At 42.5% G+C, this 22,084-nt stretch overlaps 1 protein-coding gene across 2 annotated transcripts in view; it reads left to right on the forward strand.

Annotated features, from left to right (window-relative positions):
* LOC135110189 (maltase A1-like) overlaps positions 1 to 22,084 on the forward strand; it is a 110,550-nt gene that overhangs the window by 82,813 nt on the left and 5,653 nt on the right. For both annotated transcript variants that reach the window (XM_064022218.1, XM_064022219.1), the window contains 6 exons: positions 6,631 to 6,760; positions 7,327 to 7,531; positions 8,391 to 8,511; positions 12,821 to 12,955; positions 13,262 to 13,457; positions 14,142 to 14,297. In XM_064022218.1, the coding sequence (XP_063878288.1) occupies positions 6,631 to 6,760; positions 7,327 to 7,531; positions 8,391 to 8,511; positions 12,821 to 12,955; positions 13,262 to 13,457; positions 14,142 to 14,297 (943 nt within the window). The remainder of the gene's footprint in view (positions 1 to 6,630; positions 6,761 to 7,326; positions 7,532 to 8,390; positions 8,512 to 12,820; positions 12,956 to 13,261; positions 13,458 to 14,141; positions 14,298 to 22,084) is intronic.

Consider the following 22,084-nt stretch of genomic DNA (forward strand, 5'->3'; position numbering starts at 1 on the left):
ATCCAGGGACGTGACTCCTCGGTTGCATGTGTGCACAGGCCAAGTTCTTGTACAGTAAGAGGTGAATTACCCTCCTGTTTGTGGGTGGTTACTCGTCTATATTCGTGTTGGTCTGTTAATTGTTTCTGCGATCAGGTGGGCTTCCCCAACGCCCTTTCTGACGCAAAGTATTCTGTTGAACTGCCTTGCATAATTTATATCTCTTCCTTTTAAGGGGAAAGGATACTGTATTACCGGGCAGGAAAAGTGTTATAATACCTTTCCGGAAGTGGGCAATACGTTGCGAGGGCGGTATTTTCCACTGGGTATTATACCTCGACCATATTTGTTGTTGTCTCTCAGTGTGATTGTCTTTCCCTAGACAAGGTTGTCAATCCTTTCTCAGCTGTGGCAGTTAATTGGTGTTATATTTCCCTTACCTCTGGGTGGGTAAAACTGACCGGTGACCTCATTTGTATAACCTGGTATTATGACCGTTGGTAAGAATGGTGTGGGAGTTACTCACTACTCCATGTAAGTTGTGATGCAATCCGCGTCTTGTATGCCTATCATTGTAAGGGGCTTATAGTAAAGTTCAGGAGACAGACAAACACTATACTGCTCTTATGCTGGCTACAAGGGACACAGTAATCCTCGCTCTCTCTAGCGTGTATGTGTCCTGTGATAAAGTCTGAGTGCAACTGGTGCCTTATGGGTATGAGTGTGGCTGCCAGGAGTAGCTAGTGTGTATGTAGGATATGTGTGTTGTGTTAGGTGTTGTCTGTGTCTTACCTAACTAAATGATATTCCTACACCTCCATCCCCCCCACCAAGTTCATAGCAAAGTTTTGAACTTATGACTGGGCGGTTACTATGCATCTTGCTTACGCAGGCGAGTAGAACGTCGAAGCGGTGGTGAGTAAAGGGTTGCAAGGGTGTCTGTCAAGGGATCCATGGACACAGTGTCTGGGCACAGAAAGCGGCGATTCTGTCTCAGGACACGGCCACACAGTAGGCGGGAGCCGTACTGACGCGGTTTGTGGTATGCCAACACTGTGCCCACCTGGTCCCAGCGGTTGGTCCTGGGGTTCTGGTGCATACTCGCTGATGAACGCTAAGGGCAGGTAGTGTGCGGGCACGTTTATTGTAGCGAGAGATAACTTCCTGTTCAATCTGCGTTGCATGTTGGGCACAGTCTGCCTCGGCAAGCTGCCACTCTGTCTCATATGCTGTAGGGCGGGCTGGCACGTACGTGCGGAAGGGGTGGCCATCTAGCACTTGTGCCAGAGAACGTTCGTCGTGGCTTTGTGTATTCTGCACCTCCGGGAGTCCACGTTCGAACGCCTCGCAGCCAATGTAGCCTGATGGAGCGACCTTCATGATGGCTTTGACTTGATGCTTGATGGCTTTGACTGACGCCTCAGTGTGACCGTTGGCCTGCGGATAGTAGGGTGAGGTAACCATATACTGGGCGCCCCAGCGTTTCAGAAAGGCAGCAAATTCTCGTGAACTGTAGTTCTCCATTGGTCCTGAGGCGGAAAGGTAAGCCTGAGCTTGCAAAGAATCTGCTAAACTGTCGAATGGTAGCAACCATGGTAGTGTCCCTTCCACATGAGAAGACAACTAGCCATCCTGACATCCTATCTGCTATAACAAGGAAGGCCTTCCCTGCCAAACTGAAGTGACCAGCAGACACAGATTCAAAAAGTGGGGGGATGGTTGCTCATCGTTGTGATATTCCTCTTGCTGCTGGCTGGGAAGCGATGTCTGCCAGGCATTACATGAAGCCACAACATTGGTTATGTCGAAGTTTATGCCTGGTCAGTTTTGCACGGCTCTTGGTGGCTTCGGTTCCTCGGTGATCGTCATGCAAACGCGTGAGCACTGTCTTGCATAGTGCTGCAGGGACGATTACGCGTGGACCGTAGACCATGAGATCACCATCAGAGTACAGGTCTTCCTGAAGCTTCCACTATGGCAGGTGGGTAGAGTGGAGGTCAAAGCGTTTGCAGGGAAATCCATGGCGCACGCACTCCAGCAGGCGGGTGTACATGTCGTCGGATCGTCCTGCCTGCTATAGTTCCTCCATGTGAAGTTCGTCTGATGAAGGCTGCTCTTGGGGCTCATTGAGGGAGCTCATAGCTATGAGCGCAACAGTGTCCTGTACGGATACGTCAGCGAGCATGTCGCCTTCTTGACGGTGGGTGCCAGGGTGTTGGGACAGGGCATCAGTTATGTAGAGGTCCTTACCCACATGTCACTGTGTTGTGAAGACGTATGGAGAAAGCTTTACCTTTAGACTCTGCAGTAGTGGGTTTTTCACGGCATTAAATGTGTAGTGGTTCAGTATGCGGATGAGTGGACGGTGGTCGGTAATGTGTTCGAAGTGATGCAGGCCTAACAGGTAAAAACTGCATTTCTGCATCGCCGACACTGTTGCCAGCATGTGAAGTTCAATCGTGGCGTATCTCGTCTCAGCATTTGACAAGAAGCGTAAGTCACATTGAACTAGGCGGAAATGGCCTCTACCATGGTCCTGCAAGAAGGCATAGCCAATGCCGTTGAGACGTGAGGCGTCTGTCTGGAGAATGGTGGGCAGGTGAGTGTCAAACATAGCCAGTTGTGGTAGACTGACAAATGCCGCCTTTTCCTGACGAAAGGCTGCGTCATGATCGTCTGGGTGTCAATGTAAACATGCGTCGTGTGCTCATCAGCAGTCGAAGTAGCTGCGCAGTAACGGAGATCTAGAGCCGGAATTCGGCGAGCTGGTTAACGAGGCTCATGAAAGATTTGAGGTCAGTAATGTTGGCTGGGGCTGCAAAGTCGACAATGGCGCGGACTTTGTCAGGGTGGGCTGACAGCTCAGCTGACAACATGAACCAGCAGAACTTGATCGTAGCCTCGGCGAGAACAAACTTGTCTGCATTAAGTTCTCCTGACACCTGGTAAGAATGGTGTTGAGGCGGTGGAGATGTGGGGAGAGACATGCGGGAGGGATGCGGGAGACGGATTGAACGCGCCTCTAGCCCCAGCTCCCTTGTGGTCTTAATATGTGGGGCCAGTTGATTTGTGCGCCTTACCGGCCTCCACTGAGTTGCTCCCTGTGCCTTTGGACTTCAGCCAGTGCTGATCGTAATGTCCCTTTTTACCATAAAGGCGACATTTAACATTCAGTGCTGAGCACCGTTGTGTTTTGATCCAGCGTCCCTTTTCACCGCATTTGCGACATGTAGTATTTGCTTGCAGTGGGGCACTATGTCTCGTCGTGGGACCACTTGCAGCTGTCACATTTGTCCTTTAGTGGTGTCGGTGACCATGGTGGCCTGTTCACCATTTTCTTATCTTGCTTGTATCGCGACATAGCATAGGCAAACTTTGCTGGGGAGACTATGGCTGACGTTTGCCGAGTTGCCTCGAATGCGTAGAATTGTTGTACTCTTTCATCGAGGGTCTGGGTGTCAATAGTACTGATCAGCTTCTTAGTGAGTTCTTAATCTTGCCCGCCCGTCAGCAACACATTCAGTTGTGTCTCCTTGCATTATGTGTTAGCACCCATACCCTTTGCATGTGAACAAGTCTCTACGCCGTAGTGCCTCATTAATTTTGGCTTTGACGTATTGCTCAAATGCGTCTAACACCTGCTCGACAGGCAGTGTGTCGTAAGGAGACACCCATAACCGGTACTGTAAAAATATGTAGAATCTCAGGTGTGAGGCACATTCATAGTTGAATGTGTTGTTTGGAGAAGGCAAGAATCGCTAGATCTGTGAAGTTTGCGTAATCCTTCCACTGTCTCCTCCACGCCTTTTAGCCTGGGAATGCAAGATCAGGCTGAAGGGGGTAGGGAGGTGGATTGGTACCTTTGTAAAGTTGGTTGACCTGCATTGGGGTAGTCGGGCCGGGGTAGAACCAGGCGAGATAGAAGTGGATGATGCAGGCCGGGCAGCCACGTTGGGCTGGTGATGCATTATAGTTGCCAACAACTGCTGAAATTCCTCCTTCCTTTATAAGAACATAAGAACATGAGAAATAAGGAAAGCTGCAAGAAGCGACCAGGCTTACACGTGGCAGTCCCTGTTTGAACTATACCTACCTATTTCCATCTATTATCCCCATCCATAAACTTGTCTAATCTTCTCTTAAAGCTCTCTAGTGTCCTAGCACTAACAACATGATTACTGAGTCCGTTCCACTCATCTACCACTCTATTTGAGAACCATTTTTTTTCTATCTCCTTCCTAAAACCTAAATTTTTCAAGCTCGTACCCGTTATTTCTTGTTCTAACCTGGTTGCTGATCTTAAGAATTTTGCCTACATCCCCCTTGTTATAACCCTTATACCACTTAAAGACTTCTATCAGGTCCCCTCTTAACCTACGTCTCTCTAAAGACTGTAAATTCAACAGCTTCAACCTCGCCTCGTAAGGAATACTCCTCATCCCCTGTATCCTTTTAGTCATTCTCCTATGTACTGATTCTAATAGACCTATATCTTTCCTGTAATGTGGGGACCAGAACTGCACAGCGTAGTCTAGACGAGGTCTGACCAGCGCCAAGTATAACTTTAATACTACTTCCGGCCTTCTACTTTTAACACTCCTAAAAATGAATCCTAGTACCCGATTTGCCCTGTTTCTGGCTTCTATGCATTGTTTATGTCTCTTGCCGTTCATTTTCCCGCCGTCTATGTCCTCACGTCGGCGTTGATCCTCTTCCTGACGTCTTTCAGCATCCTCCAGGTGCCGCTCAGCTGCCTCCCGGCGATGGGATTTTCATCCATGAATTGAATTCAGGACTTGCATTATGTTGGTTGTGGATGTTCCGCCATAGTTGCCTCTGCGCGGGTTTTTTGGATTTGTTGTGTTTTTTCGCTTTGACATGCGTTGTTGCATTGCAGGTGTCGAGCGGATCAACTCCTCGAACCCTCACTGCTGCAATCGCAGCATGAGCAATAGCGAGTTAGGTTAGGTTAGCACGTTAGGTGCTGTGTCGTGGAAAGTAGGTCTAGTAGTACCGTACACAGTAGCTATTGTCCATACTGGAGTCACAGAAGCAAACAACGAGGCACAACACTAAAAGACGGCGGTCCAAGGCGGCTTCACTCACTGTATCATGTGAGTTACTCACTATTACACGTAGGCTCGGATGCAATCCGCGTCTCGTTTGCTTGTCACTGTAAGGATCTTAAAGTAAAGTTCAGGAGACAGAAAAACACTATATTGTTCTTATGCCGGCTACAAGGGACACAGTAATCCTGGCTCTCTCTGTAGCATGTATGTCCTGTGATATAGTCTGAGTGCAACTAGTGCCTTATGGGTATGAGTATGGCTGCCGGGTGTGGCTAGTATGTGTGTGTAAGATATGTGTGTTGTGTTAGGTGTTGTCTGTGCCTGTCTTATCTAACTAAATGATATTCCTACATGAGTCAAAATTGTATCTTGTAACCCATGTTCAGCCCTGCAGCCAGTCACATGGGAGGTGACCTGTGGGGAAGCTAGTCCAGTTGCGGTATATATATATATATATATATATATATATATATATATATATATATATATATATATATATATATATATATATATATATATATATATATATATATATATATATATATATATATATATATATATATATATATATATATATATATATATATATATATATATATATATATATATATATATATATATATATATATATATATATATATATATATATATATATATATATATATACTCGTATATATGGGTATAAAATATTGTTTCCCCATTCAGTAAAGGTGCACCAACACTAGAGAACATTGTCACTAAAGACCATGAACCATATGGTTCAAAGTAAATAGTACAATAAATTAGACAGCACCATGCAGTGAATATAAATGCTCTACCATCATAGACAAAAATGGTCTAGCGTCCAATTTCTTCGTTTTTAAAAGCGCTCACCTTTGCACACACACACACACACACACACACACACACACACACACACACACACACACACGCACACACACATACACTCTCTCTCTCTCTCTCTCTCTCTCTCTCTCTCTCTCTCTCTTCACCCTTCATTTCCTTCGCCATTATAATCTTACGCCTCTTACACGTTCGATTAGACAGTATAGCTTATCGCGAATTGCCTCGTAAAGGCAGGTTCACACCGGATGCGATGCGGACGATGCAAAATCACCAGGCTTCCAATCACTATAGTGCTTATTATAAAGGTGTTCACAACAGATGTGATGCTAAGTTCGGAATGTGTGCGACAGCGTCGCTCATGTAGCTTGCTTGTTGCTGGCCCATAGATTTTTTTCAAACATAGTTCGGCTGACGCCTGAGTAATGTGAAAGCCACTTAGGGCAACATCAATGTTCCGTTTCTTTTTCTTCCTTCCACTACTTGTCCTTTCGCTAATTTCTTTGACTAAGGGGTTGGCACCATGCACGAGTCTCTCGCACTTGTTTCTGTTCCTTCATCTTCCTCAGTGAATCCCATCCTTTGCAGTTCTACTGCAATTCTATCCATCCATCTCACTCTCTTCCTCTAAATCTTCTTTCCTCATTTGATTTTCTCCAAGCTTTTTAAACAGTTCTTAGTCTTCTCTTCCCGCCACCACTGCCATTCTGTAAAATCATATTCTCTCTCTCCCTACAAGACCTCAACCTTGACGAGCCCACGGATTCTGACAACCCGGAGCTCCTTCACCACATCTTCACCACCAACCAGCCCGAGACCTTCCAGATATTGAGAGAGTGGCGCGAACTCGTCGACAAATACCATGAAAAGTGAGTCTGCTCACCACAACCCACTCCCCTCATCAGCACGCGCCAACAGCACACTTCCCTCACCAGCACGCTTCCACAACACACATCTCTCACCAGCACAGCCCCACAACACACTTCAATCCCCAGCACGCCTCCACAACACACATCCCTCACCAGCACACCTCCACAACACACTTCAACCACCAGCACACCTCCACAACATACCTCCACCACTGGACTTAACCTTACCGGACCAAGCGCTCATAACACGCCTTGCCACGTGTCAGCTTGCGACATTCTCTTTTACACACACACACACACACACACACACACACACACACACACACACACACACACACACACACACACACACAAAGAGAGAGAGAGAGAGAGAGAGAGAGAGAGAGAGAGAGAGAGAGAGAGAGAGAGAGAGCTTGACCGTTGATACTTCAGACTTAACACATACACAAAAAAGATAAATAAATAAATAAATAATTCTCTCTCTCTCTCTCTCTCTCTCTCTCTCTCTCTCTCTCTCTCTCTCTCTCTCTCTCTCTCTCTCTCTCTCTCTCTCTCTCTCTCTCCAGGGTGCTGATGGTGGAGGTGTATTCTGAGGTGGAGGATGTGATGAAGTACTACGGCAACCAAAGCGTCCCTCTAGCGCACTTCCCCTTCAACTTCTTCATGCTGGAGGCGCTAAACAACCGCTCCACGCTCAACGGGTACGCCCTCAAGGACACCATCTCCCTCTGGCTGGACTACATGCCTGAGGGGAAGTGGCCCAACTGGGTGGTGAGTAACGAGAAGTTTTTGGATTCATTACTCTTGATGACTTGAATGATTTGGAATACCTTGGTATTACTAATGTTTCACTTCGATATACAACAATTTGCAGCACTAAAAGCAATGTCTAGAATCTTTATAAGCATTTATAAGAAATAAAGAAATAAGAAAATAGGTTTTGCAATTTCTAGCAAGAACAATGTTTGGAGGTGGCTGTAGAACAAGATAAAAGGTTTGAGAGTGGTTTGTAGTTAAGGAAAAAACTTGTTAGATAACAGTGAAAGGGTAAAAAATATATGCAGAGCAAATGCAAGATGTATATTGTTTAATGTAGGTAGATCTTTTGACTCTATGACTTTCCAGGTACCTTAAGAATATGTAGATTTAGTGTAAGATACATGTAAATTACCTATGCATCATGCCTCACATCAGTCACTTTGGTATATCTGATGATTCAGTAAGATTATTTTTAGGTCATTTTTGTCTCTACGCCTCTTCAGTTTTGACTGAAAATATTTTGACCTTGAGCAGTACTGGAGTGAATTATACGATGAAAAAAAATAAGGGATACTACAAGAGGCCAGTAGTTCAACACATGGCAGTCCCTGTATAAAACATATCTACTTATTTCCCTCTTACCTATATCAATATATCATTCCTATCTATACTTTCTCTCTCACTAAAACTCCTTATTGATTCATAAGAAAATAAAGGAAGCTGCAATAAGCCAGTAGGCGGTTGTCCTTGAAAAAAAAAAACTTATTTATCATTCCCATCCCTAAATTTATCCTTCTTTAAAGCTTTTTATTAACTAGCACTAAGGCTTATGGCTCATGTCTTGTATTACTCGCTTCTGGTTCTCCGGCAGCTGGGGAACCACGACAACGGGCGGGTGGCGTCACGTCTGGGCAAGGATATGGTGGACGCACTCAACATGGTGGTCCTGTTATTACCCGGCACGCCCGTCACTTACAACGGCGAGGAGATCGGTAGGCATGATACTCACGCATACACTCATTCGATACTCACATGAATCCTGACATCCCAACATTGTCAAATTTAACAACTGAAACTTCTTCATTGCGTGATTCGTGCTGACCAGTTTTTTTTTTTTTTTTTTTATGTAGGAAGGATACTGGCCAAGGGCAACAAAAATCTAATAAAAAAAAAATGCCCACTGAAATGCCAGTCCCATAAAAGGGTCAAAGCAGTGGTCAAAAATTGGTGGATAAGTGTCTTGAAACCTCCCTCTTGAAGGAATTAAAGTCATAGGAAGGTGGAAATACAGAAGCAGGCAGGGAGTTCCAGAGTTTACCAGAGAAAGGGATGAATGATTGAGAATACTGGTTAACTCTTGTGTTAGAGAGGTGGACAGAATAGGGGTGAGAGAAAGAAGAAAGTCTTGTGCAGCGAGGCCGCGGAAGGAGGGGAGGCATGCAGTTAGCAAGATCAGAAGAGCAGTTACCATGAAAATAGCGGTAGAAGACAGCTAGATATGCAACATTGCGGCGGTGAGAGAGAGGCTGAAGACAGTCAGTTTGAGGAGAGGAGTTGATGAGACGAAAAGCTTTTGATTCCACCCTGTCTAGAAGAGCAGTATGAGTGGAACCCCCCCAGACATGTGAAACATACTCCATACATGGACGGATAAGGCCCTTGTACAGAGTTAGCAGCTGGGGAGGTGAGAAAAACTGGCGGAGACGTCTCAGAACACCTAACTTCATAGAAGCTGTTTTAGCTAGAGATGATATGTGAAGTTTCCAGTTCAGATTATAGGTAAAGGACAGACCGAGGATGTTCAGTGTAGAAGAGGGGGACAGTTGAGTGTCATTGAAGAAGAGGGGATAGTTGTCTGGAAGGTTGTGTCGAGTTGATAGATGGAGGAATTGAGTTTTTGAGGCATTGAACAATACCAAGTTTGCTCTGCCCCAATCAGAAATTTTAGAAAGATCAGAAATCAGGCGTTCTGTGGCTTCTCTGCGTGATATGTTTACCTCCTGAAGGTTTGGACGTCTATGAAAAGACGTGGAAAAGTGCAGGGTGGTATCATCAGCGTAGGAGTGGATAGGACAAGAAGTTTAGTTTAGAAGATCATTAATAAATAATAAGAAGAGAGTCGGTGACAGGACAGAACCCTGAGGAACACCACTGTTAATAGATTTAGGAGAAGAACAGTGACCGTCTACCAGAGCAGCAATAGAACGGTCAGAAAGGAAACTTGAGATGAAGTTACAGAGAGAAGGATAGAAACCGTAGGAGGGTAGTTTGGAAATCAAAGCTTTGTGCCAGACTCTACCAAAGGCTTTTGATATATCCAAGGCAACAGCAAAAGTTTCACCAAAATCTCTAAAAGAGAATGACCAAGAGTCAGTAAGGAAAGCCAGAAGATCACCAGTAGAGCGGCCTTGACGGAACCCATACTGGCGATCAGATAGAAGGTTGTGAAGTGATGGATGTTTAAGAATCTTCCTGTTGAGGATAGATTCAAAAACTTTAGATAAGCAGGAAATTAAAGCAATAGGACGGTAGTTTGAGGGATTAGAGCGGTCATCCTTTTTAGGAACAGGTTGAATGTAGGCAAACTTCCAGCAAGAAGGAAAGGCAGATGTTGACAGACAGAGCTGAAGGAGTTTGACTAGGCAAGGTGCATGCACAGAGGCACAGTTTCGGAGAACAATAGGAGGGACCCCATCAGGTCCATAAGCCTTCCGAGGGTTTAGGCCAGCGAGGGCATGGAAAACAACATTGCGAAGAATTATAATAGGTGGCATGAAGTAGTCAGAGGGTGGAGGAGAGGGAGGAAGAAACCCAGAATCGTCCAAGGTAGAGCTTTTAGCAAAGGTTTGAGCAAAGAGTTCAGCTTTAGAAATAGATGTGATAGCAGTGGTGCCATCTGGTTGAAGTAGAGGAGGGAAAGAAGAAGAAGCAAAGTTATTGGAGATATTTTTGGCTAGATGCCAGAAATCACGAGGAGAGTTAGATCTTGAAAGGTTTTGACATTTTCTGTTAATGAAGGAGTTTTTGGCTAGTTGGAGAACAGACTTGGCATGGTTCCGGGCAGAAATATAAAGTGCATGAGATTCTGGTGATGAAAGGCTTAAATACCTTTTGTGGGCCACCTCTCTATCATGTATAGCACGAGAACAAGCTGTGTTAAACCAAGGTTTAGAAGGTTTAGGACGAGAAAAAGAGTGAGGAATGTACGCCTCCATGCCAGACACTATCACCTCTGTTATGCGCTCAGCACACAAAGACGGGTCTCTGACACGGAAGCAGTAGTCATTCCAAGGAAAATCAGCAAAATACCTCCTCAGGTCCCCCCAACTAGCAGAGGCAAAACGCCAGAGGCACCTTCGCTTAGGGGGATCCTGAGGAGGGATTGGAGTGATAGGACAAGATAAAGATATGAGACTGTGATCGGAGGAGCCCAACGGAGAAGAAAGGGTGACAGCATAAGCAGAAGGATTAGAGGTCAGGAAAAGGTCAAGAATGTTGGGTGTATCTCCAAGACGGTCAGGAATACGAGTAGGGTGTTGCACCAATTGCTCTAGGTCATGGAGGATAGCAAAGTTGTAGGCTAGTTCACCAGGATGGTCAGTGAAGGGAGAGGAAAGCCAAAGCTGGTGGTGAACATTGAAATCTCCAAGAATGGAGATCTCTGCAAAAGGGAAGAGGGTCAGAATGTGCTCCACTTTGGGAGTTAAGTAGTCAAAGAATTTCTTATAGTCAGAGGAGTTAGGTGAGAGGTATACAGCACAGATAAATTTAGTATGAGAGTGACTCTGTAGTCGTAGCCAGATGGTGGAAAACTCGGAAGATTCAAGAGCGTGGGCACGAGAGCAGGTTAAGTCATTGCGCACATAAACGCAGCATCCAGTTTGGATCGAAAATGAGGATAAAGAAAATAGGAGGGAACAGAAAAGGGGCTACTGTCAGTTGCCTCAGACACCTGAGTTTCAGTGAGGAAAAGAAGATGAGGTTTAGAAGAGGAGAGGTGGTGTTCTACAGATTGAAAATTAGATCTTAGACCGCGAATGTTGCAGAAGTTAATGAAGAAAAAGTTGAGGTGAGTGCTAAGACACTTAGTGTCGTTAACAGAAAGGCAGTCCGACCTGGGGACATTTATGGCCGCCTCCCCAGATGGGGACTCCGAGGCTGGTGTAGGAGTCGCCATGATAATTTTAAACTTTTTGAGTGAAGGGTGTGTGTTATTAGGTGCTTGTAGTTTTGTGTGGAGGAAGAGAGTTGTCTTTAGAGGGCAGGCTGTGACTGCCCCCTTGTGTTGTGTTGTATTTTAAAGTTTTATGAGGAGTTTCAGCTACACGTGTGTTACCAGGGTGCGGAACAGGGCCCGAACGCATATTCATAGCCTCTCTCTCTCTCTCTCTCTCTCTCTCTCTCTCTCTCTCTCTCTCTCTCTCTCTCTCTCTCTCTCTCTCTCTCTCTCTCTCTCTCTCTCTCTCTCTCTCTCTCACTCTCTCTCTCTCTCTCTCTCTCTCTCTCTCTCTCTCTCTCTCTCTCTCTCTCTCTCTCTCTTTCTTGTCAGCCAGGCTGCTTCCCTTCATACTTATTTACTTATGCAATATTACATATAATACATACAGTACTATTACACAGCTCATATATACATACTTTTACATATTTACATGATACATATATAGTCACTATGTAAAATCCCTCTCTCCTTCTGCCTTTTAGCAAAACTCTTGACGCATTAGGTTGTGTAAATTTGAAAGGAAATAAATAAAATATGGAATTTTAGTAGATAATTAAGTAAACATGCACTAATGAATTTTCTTTAACTTTACACCCAAGTCTGTACACCCTAATCTGTAATGTATAAAATAAACCCACCTCATCCTCTTTGGTGCAGATGCATATGCGGATATATTAATCACAATGAGGATGAGGATGTTAAATACTATACAGATATTCTTAGGATACTGATGCGGATGCGGACATCCGATATATCTCTAGTGTAAAGCAATTTTTGTTGCGTGAGGTAGCGTTTGTTGTGTAAAGTAACGTTTCTCGTATAAAAGCACGTATGTATTTTGAAACGCTTTGCTGTCACACAACGACCATTTTCAAAGGCCACAGGAATGATTAGCTGGGTTCTCAAGAGTATTTCTCTTGTTAACAACGTAAATATCTTCTTAATATGTCACTAGGACGATATGAAAAAAAAAATAAATAAATAAATAAATAGATAAAGACTTGTATCTTCGGCTACAGCAGAAGCGTTTCAGGATAAGGTTCAAGGTAACGAGTGAGATAATGTATGTGTGGTATCTGCAGGTATGGAAAACACTTTTATCAGTTGGGAAGACACGAGGGACCCTGAGGGCTGCCGCTGGGGGCCGGATCACTACCAGGAGCACAGCAGAGACCCGGAGAGGACGCCCATGCAGTGGAACGATGGTCATATGGCAGGTGTGTGTGTGTGTGTGTGTGTGTGTGTGTGTTAGGGACTGGTTTCACTGTGGTAAGTTTTGGGGAATTGAAAAGAAGGCTGTATAACCTTCATCCCTCCTCATCTTTAACTCACCATGTCTCGTCTCCCTGCCTCACTTGGTCCTCTCTCTCTCTCTCTCTCTCTCTCTCTCTCTCTCTCTCTCTCTCTCTCTCTCTCTCTCTCTCTCTCTCTCTCTCTCTGCAGCATCCTGCTTCCATGTCTTCCCCCCCGCCTAGCGTTGCCTTCCCCCATTCCCTCCATTACCTTGCCTCTGTCCCTCGCAGGTTTCACTAATGGTAACAACACGTGGCTTCCCATCAATGCTAACTACCAGGAGATCAACGTCGCCGCACAGAAGAACGCAACACACAGTCACTTGAAGTTCTACCAGCACGTGACGGAGATCAGACAGGAGGAGACATTCAAGAGAGGCAAAGTCACTTTCCCGACTTACGACGACTCCACATTCAGCTTCATCAGGTAAAACTGCACACTTAGAAGTACAACCAACGCATTATGCAAAGTGAATGCGTAGTTAAGTTTCGGTGACAATTCTTCGGATTCATGGACAGGTTGTGCCCTTATCTCACACTTAAATCCCTCATATTGTTCCCTCGTCCCGCCCTTCAGAGAGAGAGAGAGAGAGAGAGAGAGAGAGAGAGAGAGAGAGAGAGAGAGAGAGAGAGAGAGAGAGAGAGAGAGAGAGAGAGAGAGAGAGAGAGAGAGAGACTAATAAAAAAAAAAGATAGAACGACAAAAAAAAAAAAAAACTCACGTAAATCTACGTTAAAACCATCAGCAATAACATCACTTGCAAAGTAGTGGAAGATTCGTAGCATTCTTTCATTCACGAGAGTACATAGGGAAACTCTACGGTGCACTGCTTGGCTCATGGCAGTTCCTCGGCGAGTGATGTACGTTCTGTAAGTTCATGTAAGTAAATTCATGCGATCCAGCGCCACATCTCAATTACTTTCTATTTTACTCAACTAGCGTTTGTTGTTATATATTTCCATGTAAGAAGAGATTTGGCTTAAAACAATGAAAAAGGGTATAAAAGAATGTTACTCCCTAAAGAATATAGCCAAAAAGGATAATCCCAAATTATGGAAGTTCTTTGCCTTAGCGAACTGCACCACATCACTAGGCCCTCTGTTGCTGCAGGTCACTGGAGGGCCATCCGTCATACCTGGCAGTGGTCAACGTAGCAACGGTGAATCGAACTGTCAACCTGCACCTCGGGGCCAATTTCCAGCTGCCTGACAAAGCCGAGATGGTTATTCACTCCAGCACCAGCGTGGCCAAGGAGACGCCCAGCGGGTTAGTGGTTGTCCTTGTGATCTCTTGTTGTTGTTGTTGTTGTTGTTGTTGTTGTTGTTGTTGTTGTTGTTGTTGTTGTTGTTGTTGTTGTTGCTGCTGCTGCTGCTGCTGCCGCTGCTACTTCTGCTGCTGCTGCTGCTGCTGTTGTCTGACCCTGATTTATGGCAGAGTAGGGCAGCAAAGGCACAGCCAGAGGTGCGAGGCAGGCAAAGTGTTGTCCATGAGTGCATTTTTGTTGTAGATCTTGATATGGCAATGGTAATGATAACAGCAGAAGCAGCAGGAACAAAAACAACAACAACAACAACAACAGTAATAAAAACAACAACAACAGCAACAACAACAACGACAACAACAACAGTAATAAAAACAACAACAACAACAACAACAACAACAACAACAACAACAATAATAACAACAACATCAACAACAACAACAACAACAACAACAACAACAACAACAACAACAACAATAACAATAACAACAACAACAACAACAACAACAACAACAACAACCAACTAACCAACCCCTAAACACCCTCACTTCCAGTACCACCATCACATAAACAACAACAAACCACCAACTCCTTCCACTACCACCCTCACCACCATTATTACTACCACCATCACCACCAATATAACAACCAACCATCACCACTACAATAACACCACCACAACCAACAATAAATTAAGAGAGCGATAATATATATATATATATATATATATATATATATATATATATATATATATATATATATATATATATATATATATATATATATATATATATATATATATATATATATATATTTATATTCTAGAATTGTGCCACTTGTTCTAGCTTCTTGCCCACCCACTGTTTTTGGTTGTGTGCCACTTGTGTATCTGGTTTGATTGTCACCTTTGTTGTTCTGGATTGATGATTGATTGCTAATACTTGTTACTTGCCCAATCGATGAGGATGCTTGGAGTATTGGTAGCGTGGAGGACCGGAGTGAAGCGGTGATTCTGGTAGCTTGGAGGTCGTGGGTAGTTGGTTGATATAGTGATATGTGCAAATAAAAGACATAATGACGAGAGTTCTTGATTTAATAGTAGGTAGATAATACACACTTGATTGGAACCGAAATTGTAACGTAACGATTGATTATACTCTCTCCCTCTCTGAAGTGATTTGATTTATATCTGAGCAACGTCTCTCAAGGCTAACACTGATGGAGCAGAACTGAGTGAGAGACCAAGACTGACTGCTCGTGACTGGATGACTGACTGACTCTGACTGACTGGGACTGAACTGGAACTCCTAGCTCGCTACCATGTGGCTGCATTTATCTGAGCTAAGTGGATCGCAGATAATTATTCCTAAGGACTGGAAGTGGGTGTGAAATTCCCTTGAGAGGTAGAGAAGGGGGACGAACGCAGGTGTTATCCCCAAGGATTAGAAGTGGGTGTGAAATTCCCTTGAGGTAGAGAAGGAGGAGAAATGACCAGGGAGGAAGACGAACATATGCACGCAAGTGTTATCCCTAAAGATTGGAAATGGGTATGAAATTCCCTTGAGAGGTGGAGAAAGGAATGGCTGGCCATGGTACACATGTGATGAATATATGAAATAGTGAAATATATATATATATATTTATATATATATATATATATATATATATATATATATATATATATATATATATATATATATATATATATATATATATATATATATATATATATATATATATATATATATATATATATATATATATATATTTTTTTTTTTTTTTTTTTTTTTTTTTTTTTTTTTTCATTTATTTATTTTTATTTATCTTTTTCATTAGCCAAAAGGGAAAAATGAAAAAAAGGTCCACTAGAGTGCCAGTCTCATGAGAAAAGTAAAAAAGTTAATCGAAAAACAAAGACAAATGAAAGGATGAAATACAGAAGCAGGCATGGAGTTTACCAGAAAAGCGAAAAAGAGCAGTCATTGCAAAAATAGCGATTGAAAATAGCAAGCAGCGATGTAAAAGAGGCTGAAGAAAGTCAGTCAGAGGAAAGGAGTTGATAAGAAGAAATGTTTTTGGTTCCTTACTGTCTAAAAGAGTGGTGAGGCGAGTGCAGACGCGTTTTGTGAGCTCCGTGTGTTACTGAAATATCTCAAGTTATTCAAGGATTTGAATACATTCTTATTCGGGTAATTATTTAACTGAAGTATCGTGGAGATGCTGGAAGGAAGAACTAGGCATCAATATCAATAAATATTAAGAAAATGGCAAGTAAACATGAGGCGGGAGCAGGCATAGAGGCTGTACGTCGCTGAGTCGTAAAGGATGTAAAGAAACGTCCCGGGAGGGATCAGCTGATACTGACAGGGGCGGTGATTGTAGAAAACCAGTGGTGGAACTGATCCAGCCATGTGCTGTGACCTATGTGAAATGTGGCACCATATCAAATGTGAGGAGGTAAGCCAGGATGTGTGTACATTTTTTATGAAGAATAAAAAAAGTAGCATTCTCTGCTATTACAATAAGTGTGATGTTGTTGCTGGTAAACTACTGGCGGATGTGTCCAGGATTTCGGGCTGGCAGAAGAAATTTGAGGAGAGTATTGTGTCACTAGAGAAAGAAACTCTTATCAAATTAGAATGTGTAAAGATAAGAATCAAGGATATGACCGAGGCGATGTCTATAGGCCAGAGTAGTGCCAAGGCTATGGAGGTTAGGCTGGGGACTGTGAAAACCCACCTTGTAGATTACAGAAAGGAATAACAACATTGCTCAACATATTAGTGATTTTACGAACTTTGAGTCCAGGATAAGTAAATTGAAAGACATTGCCGCTGGTAGACATTGTCAATATTCAGAAGCAGTTAAGAAGACAGGACCAGAGGTTCAAGCAGGAATTGGAACAGTTGAAAGTAAAAGTAAATGAGAACAATGGCAAGCTTAGAGAAGAGGTACGGGAACAACAAGAAGAAAGAATGAGAAAACTGAAAAATGAAGAGGCACGTAAAAATAACATTATCATTTATGGGGCACCTGAAAGTAAAGAAAAAAAATTGTGAAGAGTAAAGAAAGTGACAGGATCTTTGTAAAAAAAGCTGATTGAAGATGTGTTTGAGGTGGAAATTCAGGAGTTGTAGTTTAGTGAATCTTACTCGCCTGGGAAAACCCATTGAGGATGCCCATGAGCCTAGACCACTACTGGTTTGTTTTGAATCTTTAGCTAAAAAGAAAAAAAAACGAACTGCTCAGGAAAACTTGAAAGCTGAAAGGTTTAGAGGAATATAAGGAAATAGCACTACAATATGATCTCGCAAACTCTCAGAGTGGATATATGAGAAGCTTGGTGGAAAAGGCTAGAAAGCTTGAAAAAGATGATGATTCGGGAATTTTTTTCATTTTTATTTATTATTTTTTTTTTCGAGTAAGGGGACTACCATGCAATATGAGTATAAGGTAGATAAGAAAGCAACTGTAAATAAACGAATAAAGGTTGCAGAAGGATCAAGAGTAAGTAACAACAGTACAAATGGTTTAGTAAATAATGAGGATATGCAGACGATATCTTGCTGGCACACAAATGCTGATGTCTTGACCATGAATGCTATTGAACTTAAATCAAGATTAGAGCAGTGTACAAAGAAGCCACAAAATGCAAGATATTCGCTTACACCCGAAGAAATTTAAATTCCTGGTTATAAGTTACATATGAAGATGGGCAGGAAGGAAAACAGAGGAATTCTTATATATGTAAGTGAGAGTGTATCAGCTTGGCAGGTGGAGATGACAACTAAAGTTGATGAAGCATTATGGATCCGGATGAGAAGTGGCAAAAACGTAAAAGTGTTAATGGGATGCGTGTATAGGAGTCCCCGGAACACAAAGGATAATAATACTCTACTTAGGAAACTACTAGTGGAAGCAGGTAGTGGTAAGGATGCCCAAGTCATGATGGTAGGTGACTTAAATTATCCAAAAATTAATTGGCAGACCTAGTTAACAGGATGAAGTATGGAGACTGAAGAATATAAATTTATTGAAGCTTTCAGAGATTCTTATATGCATCAACATGTGTTACAAGCCACCAGTGGGAAAGGCGTGAGTTCACCAAGTGTACTAGATTTTATTTTTACCCAGGAAGAGGCAATATCTGATATCCTATATGAGTTATCTTTGGGCAAAAGTGATCATTGCGTAATTACATTTGATGTGCAGTTCTGTACACCTAGTTTAACGTTCTCATATAGGAAATATTACCATGATAAAGGTGACTATATTTCTATGAGGTCATATATGGATAGTATTAATTGGGAGAAGGAATTGAATAGTTGTAAGGATGATGTTGAAGAGCAGTGGGCATTGGTAACGGTAAGACTGCAATATGCTAATAACAAGTTTATTCCTAACAAAATTATTAAGTCAACTGGTCAACAGGTAAATAACAGGCCATTTAACAAGGAGACACAAGCAATAAAACGAAAACACAGAGCGTGGCAAAGGTACATGGAGACAAAACATCCAGAAAAATATAGAGAGTATGCTAGAGCAAGAAACAAAGTAAGATCTATAACAAGAAAATAATAGGGAAAAAAAATGGAAGCAGATATTTCAGCAAATGTTAAGGAGAACACCAAGAAATTTTGGAAGTTTGTTAGGAGTATAATTAAGACAAAAGATGGAGTATCTGACTTAATAAAATCAAGAGTAGGGAGTGAAGTTGATTTAACGAAAACAGATAGTGAGAAGGCCCAAGAACTGGCTGATTTCTTTAGTGACGTGTTCACCCAGGAGCCTGAATGTATGCCCTCACCTATCGAGTCCAGGAATTACAAAGTGAGGCCGGAAACTATAGACATTACAACTAGTGAAATACAGGATAACCTGAAAAATGTCAAAGTGGACAAATCTCAAGGGCCAACTGAAATTCACCTAAGATTACTCAAAGAATCAAGCAAGGAACTTGGGGAACCGCTACAACGCCTATTTAATACATTAATCAAGACAGGAAAAGTACCAGAGATGTGGAAAAGAGCAACAGTATCTGCAATATTTAAAAATGGTTGTAGGAAAAATCCAAGTAACTATAGACCCGTAAGCCTCACATGTGTTATTCGTAAATTTTCGGAATCTATAATAAGAGACAGAATATTGAATCATTTACTAGAAAATAATTTATTAAGCCCTAAACAGTTTGGATTTATGAGTGGCAGATCCATTACATTGCAAATGTTAAATGTGATGAATGGTTGGACTGAAGCACTTGACAGAGGCTTAACAGCCTGCGCCCAGTGTTCACCTAAGTAAACCCAGTATTCACCTAAGTAAGAGTGGAATCCCCCCATACATGTGAAGCGTACTCTATACATGGACGGATAAGGCCCTTGCACAGTTAGCAGTTAGGGTGGGGTGAGAAAAATTGGTGGAGATGTCTCAAAACTTAACTTAATAATAGTTGTTTTACTTACAGATGAGATGTGAAGTTTCCAATTTAGATTATTAGTAAAGGATAAACCGAAGATGTTCAGTGCAGTCTCAGGTCTGAGTTCCTAGCGAACCGACGTGTTTACTGAGCAATGATCTGACACTACAGCTGGCTAGTGTAGATATGGCGCCTTGTGTTGCTAAGTAGTCTGGTTTTGTTAGTTCTCCTGTTTTCAAGGCTTTCGTTGCGAAGGTCTCAGAGGTGGAGGTTGAGTTCCATCGAAAGATTTTGGAGGTGCAGGCTGAGTTTCATGGAAGGAGACAAGTAATCCCATCAGTGTGTTGAAGGGAGTGACGGAGGAGAAGGTGGACATGGCGAGAGGAATGAAGGAGGAGGAGGTAGACGCAATTACCCTCCCCCAAGGTAGTGTGCTTGTGCTTGTTGACAGTCAGGTTAGGAACCTAGATTTTCCTAGGTCGAGGGTGTTTGCTGGGGGTTGTAATAGGGAAGGTAGCAGACAGGCTAGACACGTGCTTGGAAAATAATGGGACCAAGCTTATTGTTTTTCTCTGCGCAGGAGGGTAACTTTAGGAGTGAGGAGCTGTTCAGGAAGTTTAGGCAGGCTTTGGATAGGATTATGGACAAGGGAGGGATCCCTGTGATATGTGGTGTCTTGCCGAGGAGGGGAGTTGGTGCTGAGTGGCTGTCCAGGCCTATTACAGTGAATCGCAGGCTTGGGAATCATTGTAAGAGTAATGGATGGACGTTCATCGACAAGTGGGACCTCTTCTGTGGTAGAGGATGGACTTGTGAGGACGAAATGAAGGACAAATTAGTTAAATCTAGAAAGATAACTAGCTCAGCGAAGGCGAGGATTAACTTAAATGTCTACTACACGAACTATAGAAGTATTTTTAATAGAATAGAATTGTTTAGAGGAATGGCGTGTGTAGAGATATCATTACTTTAACAGAAATTTGGTTAGATATGTCAGGAAAAGTATTTAATGCAGAGGTTAAGATAGATGGTTATACACTATTCTATAAAGACAAGGAAAACAGGAGAAGGTATATAGTACGAAGAATAGGAAAACAATAGGTCCATTAAAAGCAATAGATGGGGAGCTGGTTAGTTCTGAGGAGATTAGTAAAATTAGTTTAGTAAATTCTGTTCTGAGGAGATTAGTAAAAGTTTTTTCTTTTTTTCTTTAGTTCTGAGGAGATTAGTAAAAGTTTTTTTTCTTTTTTTCTTTACTGTCTTCACCCAGGAAAACATGCAGAAAATGCGAAATAGTAAGCAGATGTTTAGAGTAGAAGAGAATGAGAAGCTGACAGATATTACCATAACTAAGGAGATAGTGGAACAGGGGATAAAGAGGCTAAAAATGTTCAAGACACCTGGACCAGATGAAATATATCTCAAAGTACTTAAGGAATGCAAAGAGGTTATTAGTGAACCGTTAGTTTCTGTCCTTAGGAAATCACTTGAGTCAGATGAGGTACCAGTAATGTGGAGGCAGGCTAATGTAGTACCCATCTTTAAGAAAGGAGATAAAATTTTAATGTCCAATTATAGACCTGTCAGTTTAGTTTCTGTTGTAGATAAAATAATGGAGTCAATAATAGCGAAGAACATTAGGGAGCATTTAGACAAACATAACTTGATAAATCAATCACAGCATGGCTTCACTAAGGGGAAGTCTTGCCTGACGAACTTGTTAAGTTTTTACAGCAAGGTTTACGAGGCGGCAGACAATAGTGATAGTTATGACATCCAAGATCTGGACTTTAGTAAAGCGTTTGACAAGGTACCCCATCAGAGGCTCCTAAGAAAGGTTAGGGCACACGGGATAAACGGGAAGGTGTTACAGTGGATAAAGTCGTGTCTAAGCGACAGGCGACAGAGAGTTGTAATAAACGGCTCTAAGTCTGATTGGGTCAAGTAATTAATGGGGTGCCACAGTATTAGGGCATTTGTTGTTTTTAATATATAGCAGTGACTTGGATAATGGAATTAGTAGCGATGCTAGTAAATTTGCGGATGACACGAAGATAGGCAGATTAATCAGATCAGAATCGGATGCCATCGCCTTGCTGGCAGATTTGAATAGGATGAACGAATGGGCAGACAGATGGCAAATGCAGTTTGATATCAACAAATGCAAAGTATTTATTAAACGTAGGTGGAGGAAACCCACACAGTAGTTACACAATAAACAACGAAGCTCTGGTAGGTTCAGGGTACGAAAAAGATTAAGGAGTTATAGATGGCTCTGAACTCCATCTAATAAAGCAATGCATAGAGGCCAAAAACAAGGCAAATAGGGTATTAGGATTCATTTTTAGGAACGTTAAAAGTAGAAGTCCCGAAGTA

The sequence above is a fragment of the Scylla paramamosain genome, chromosome 20, assembly GCF_035594125.1.
Source record: "Scylla paramamosain isolate STU-SP2022 chromosome 20, ASM3559412v1, whole genome shotgun sequence".
In the NCBI taxonomy this organism is placed as follows: Eukaryota; Metazoa; Arthropoda; class Malacostraca; order Decapoda; family Portunidae; genus Scylla; species Scylla paramamosain.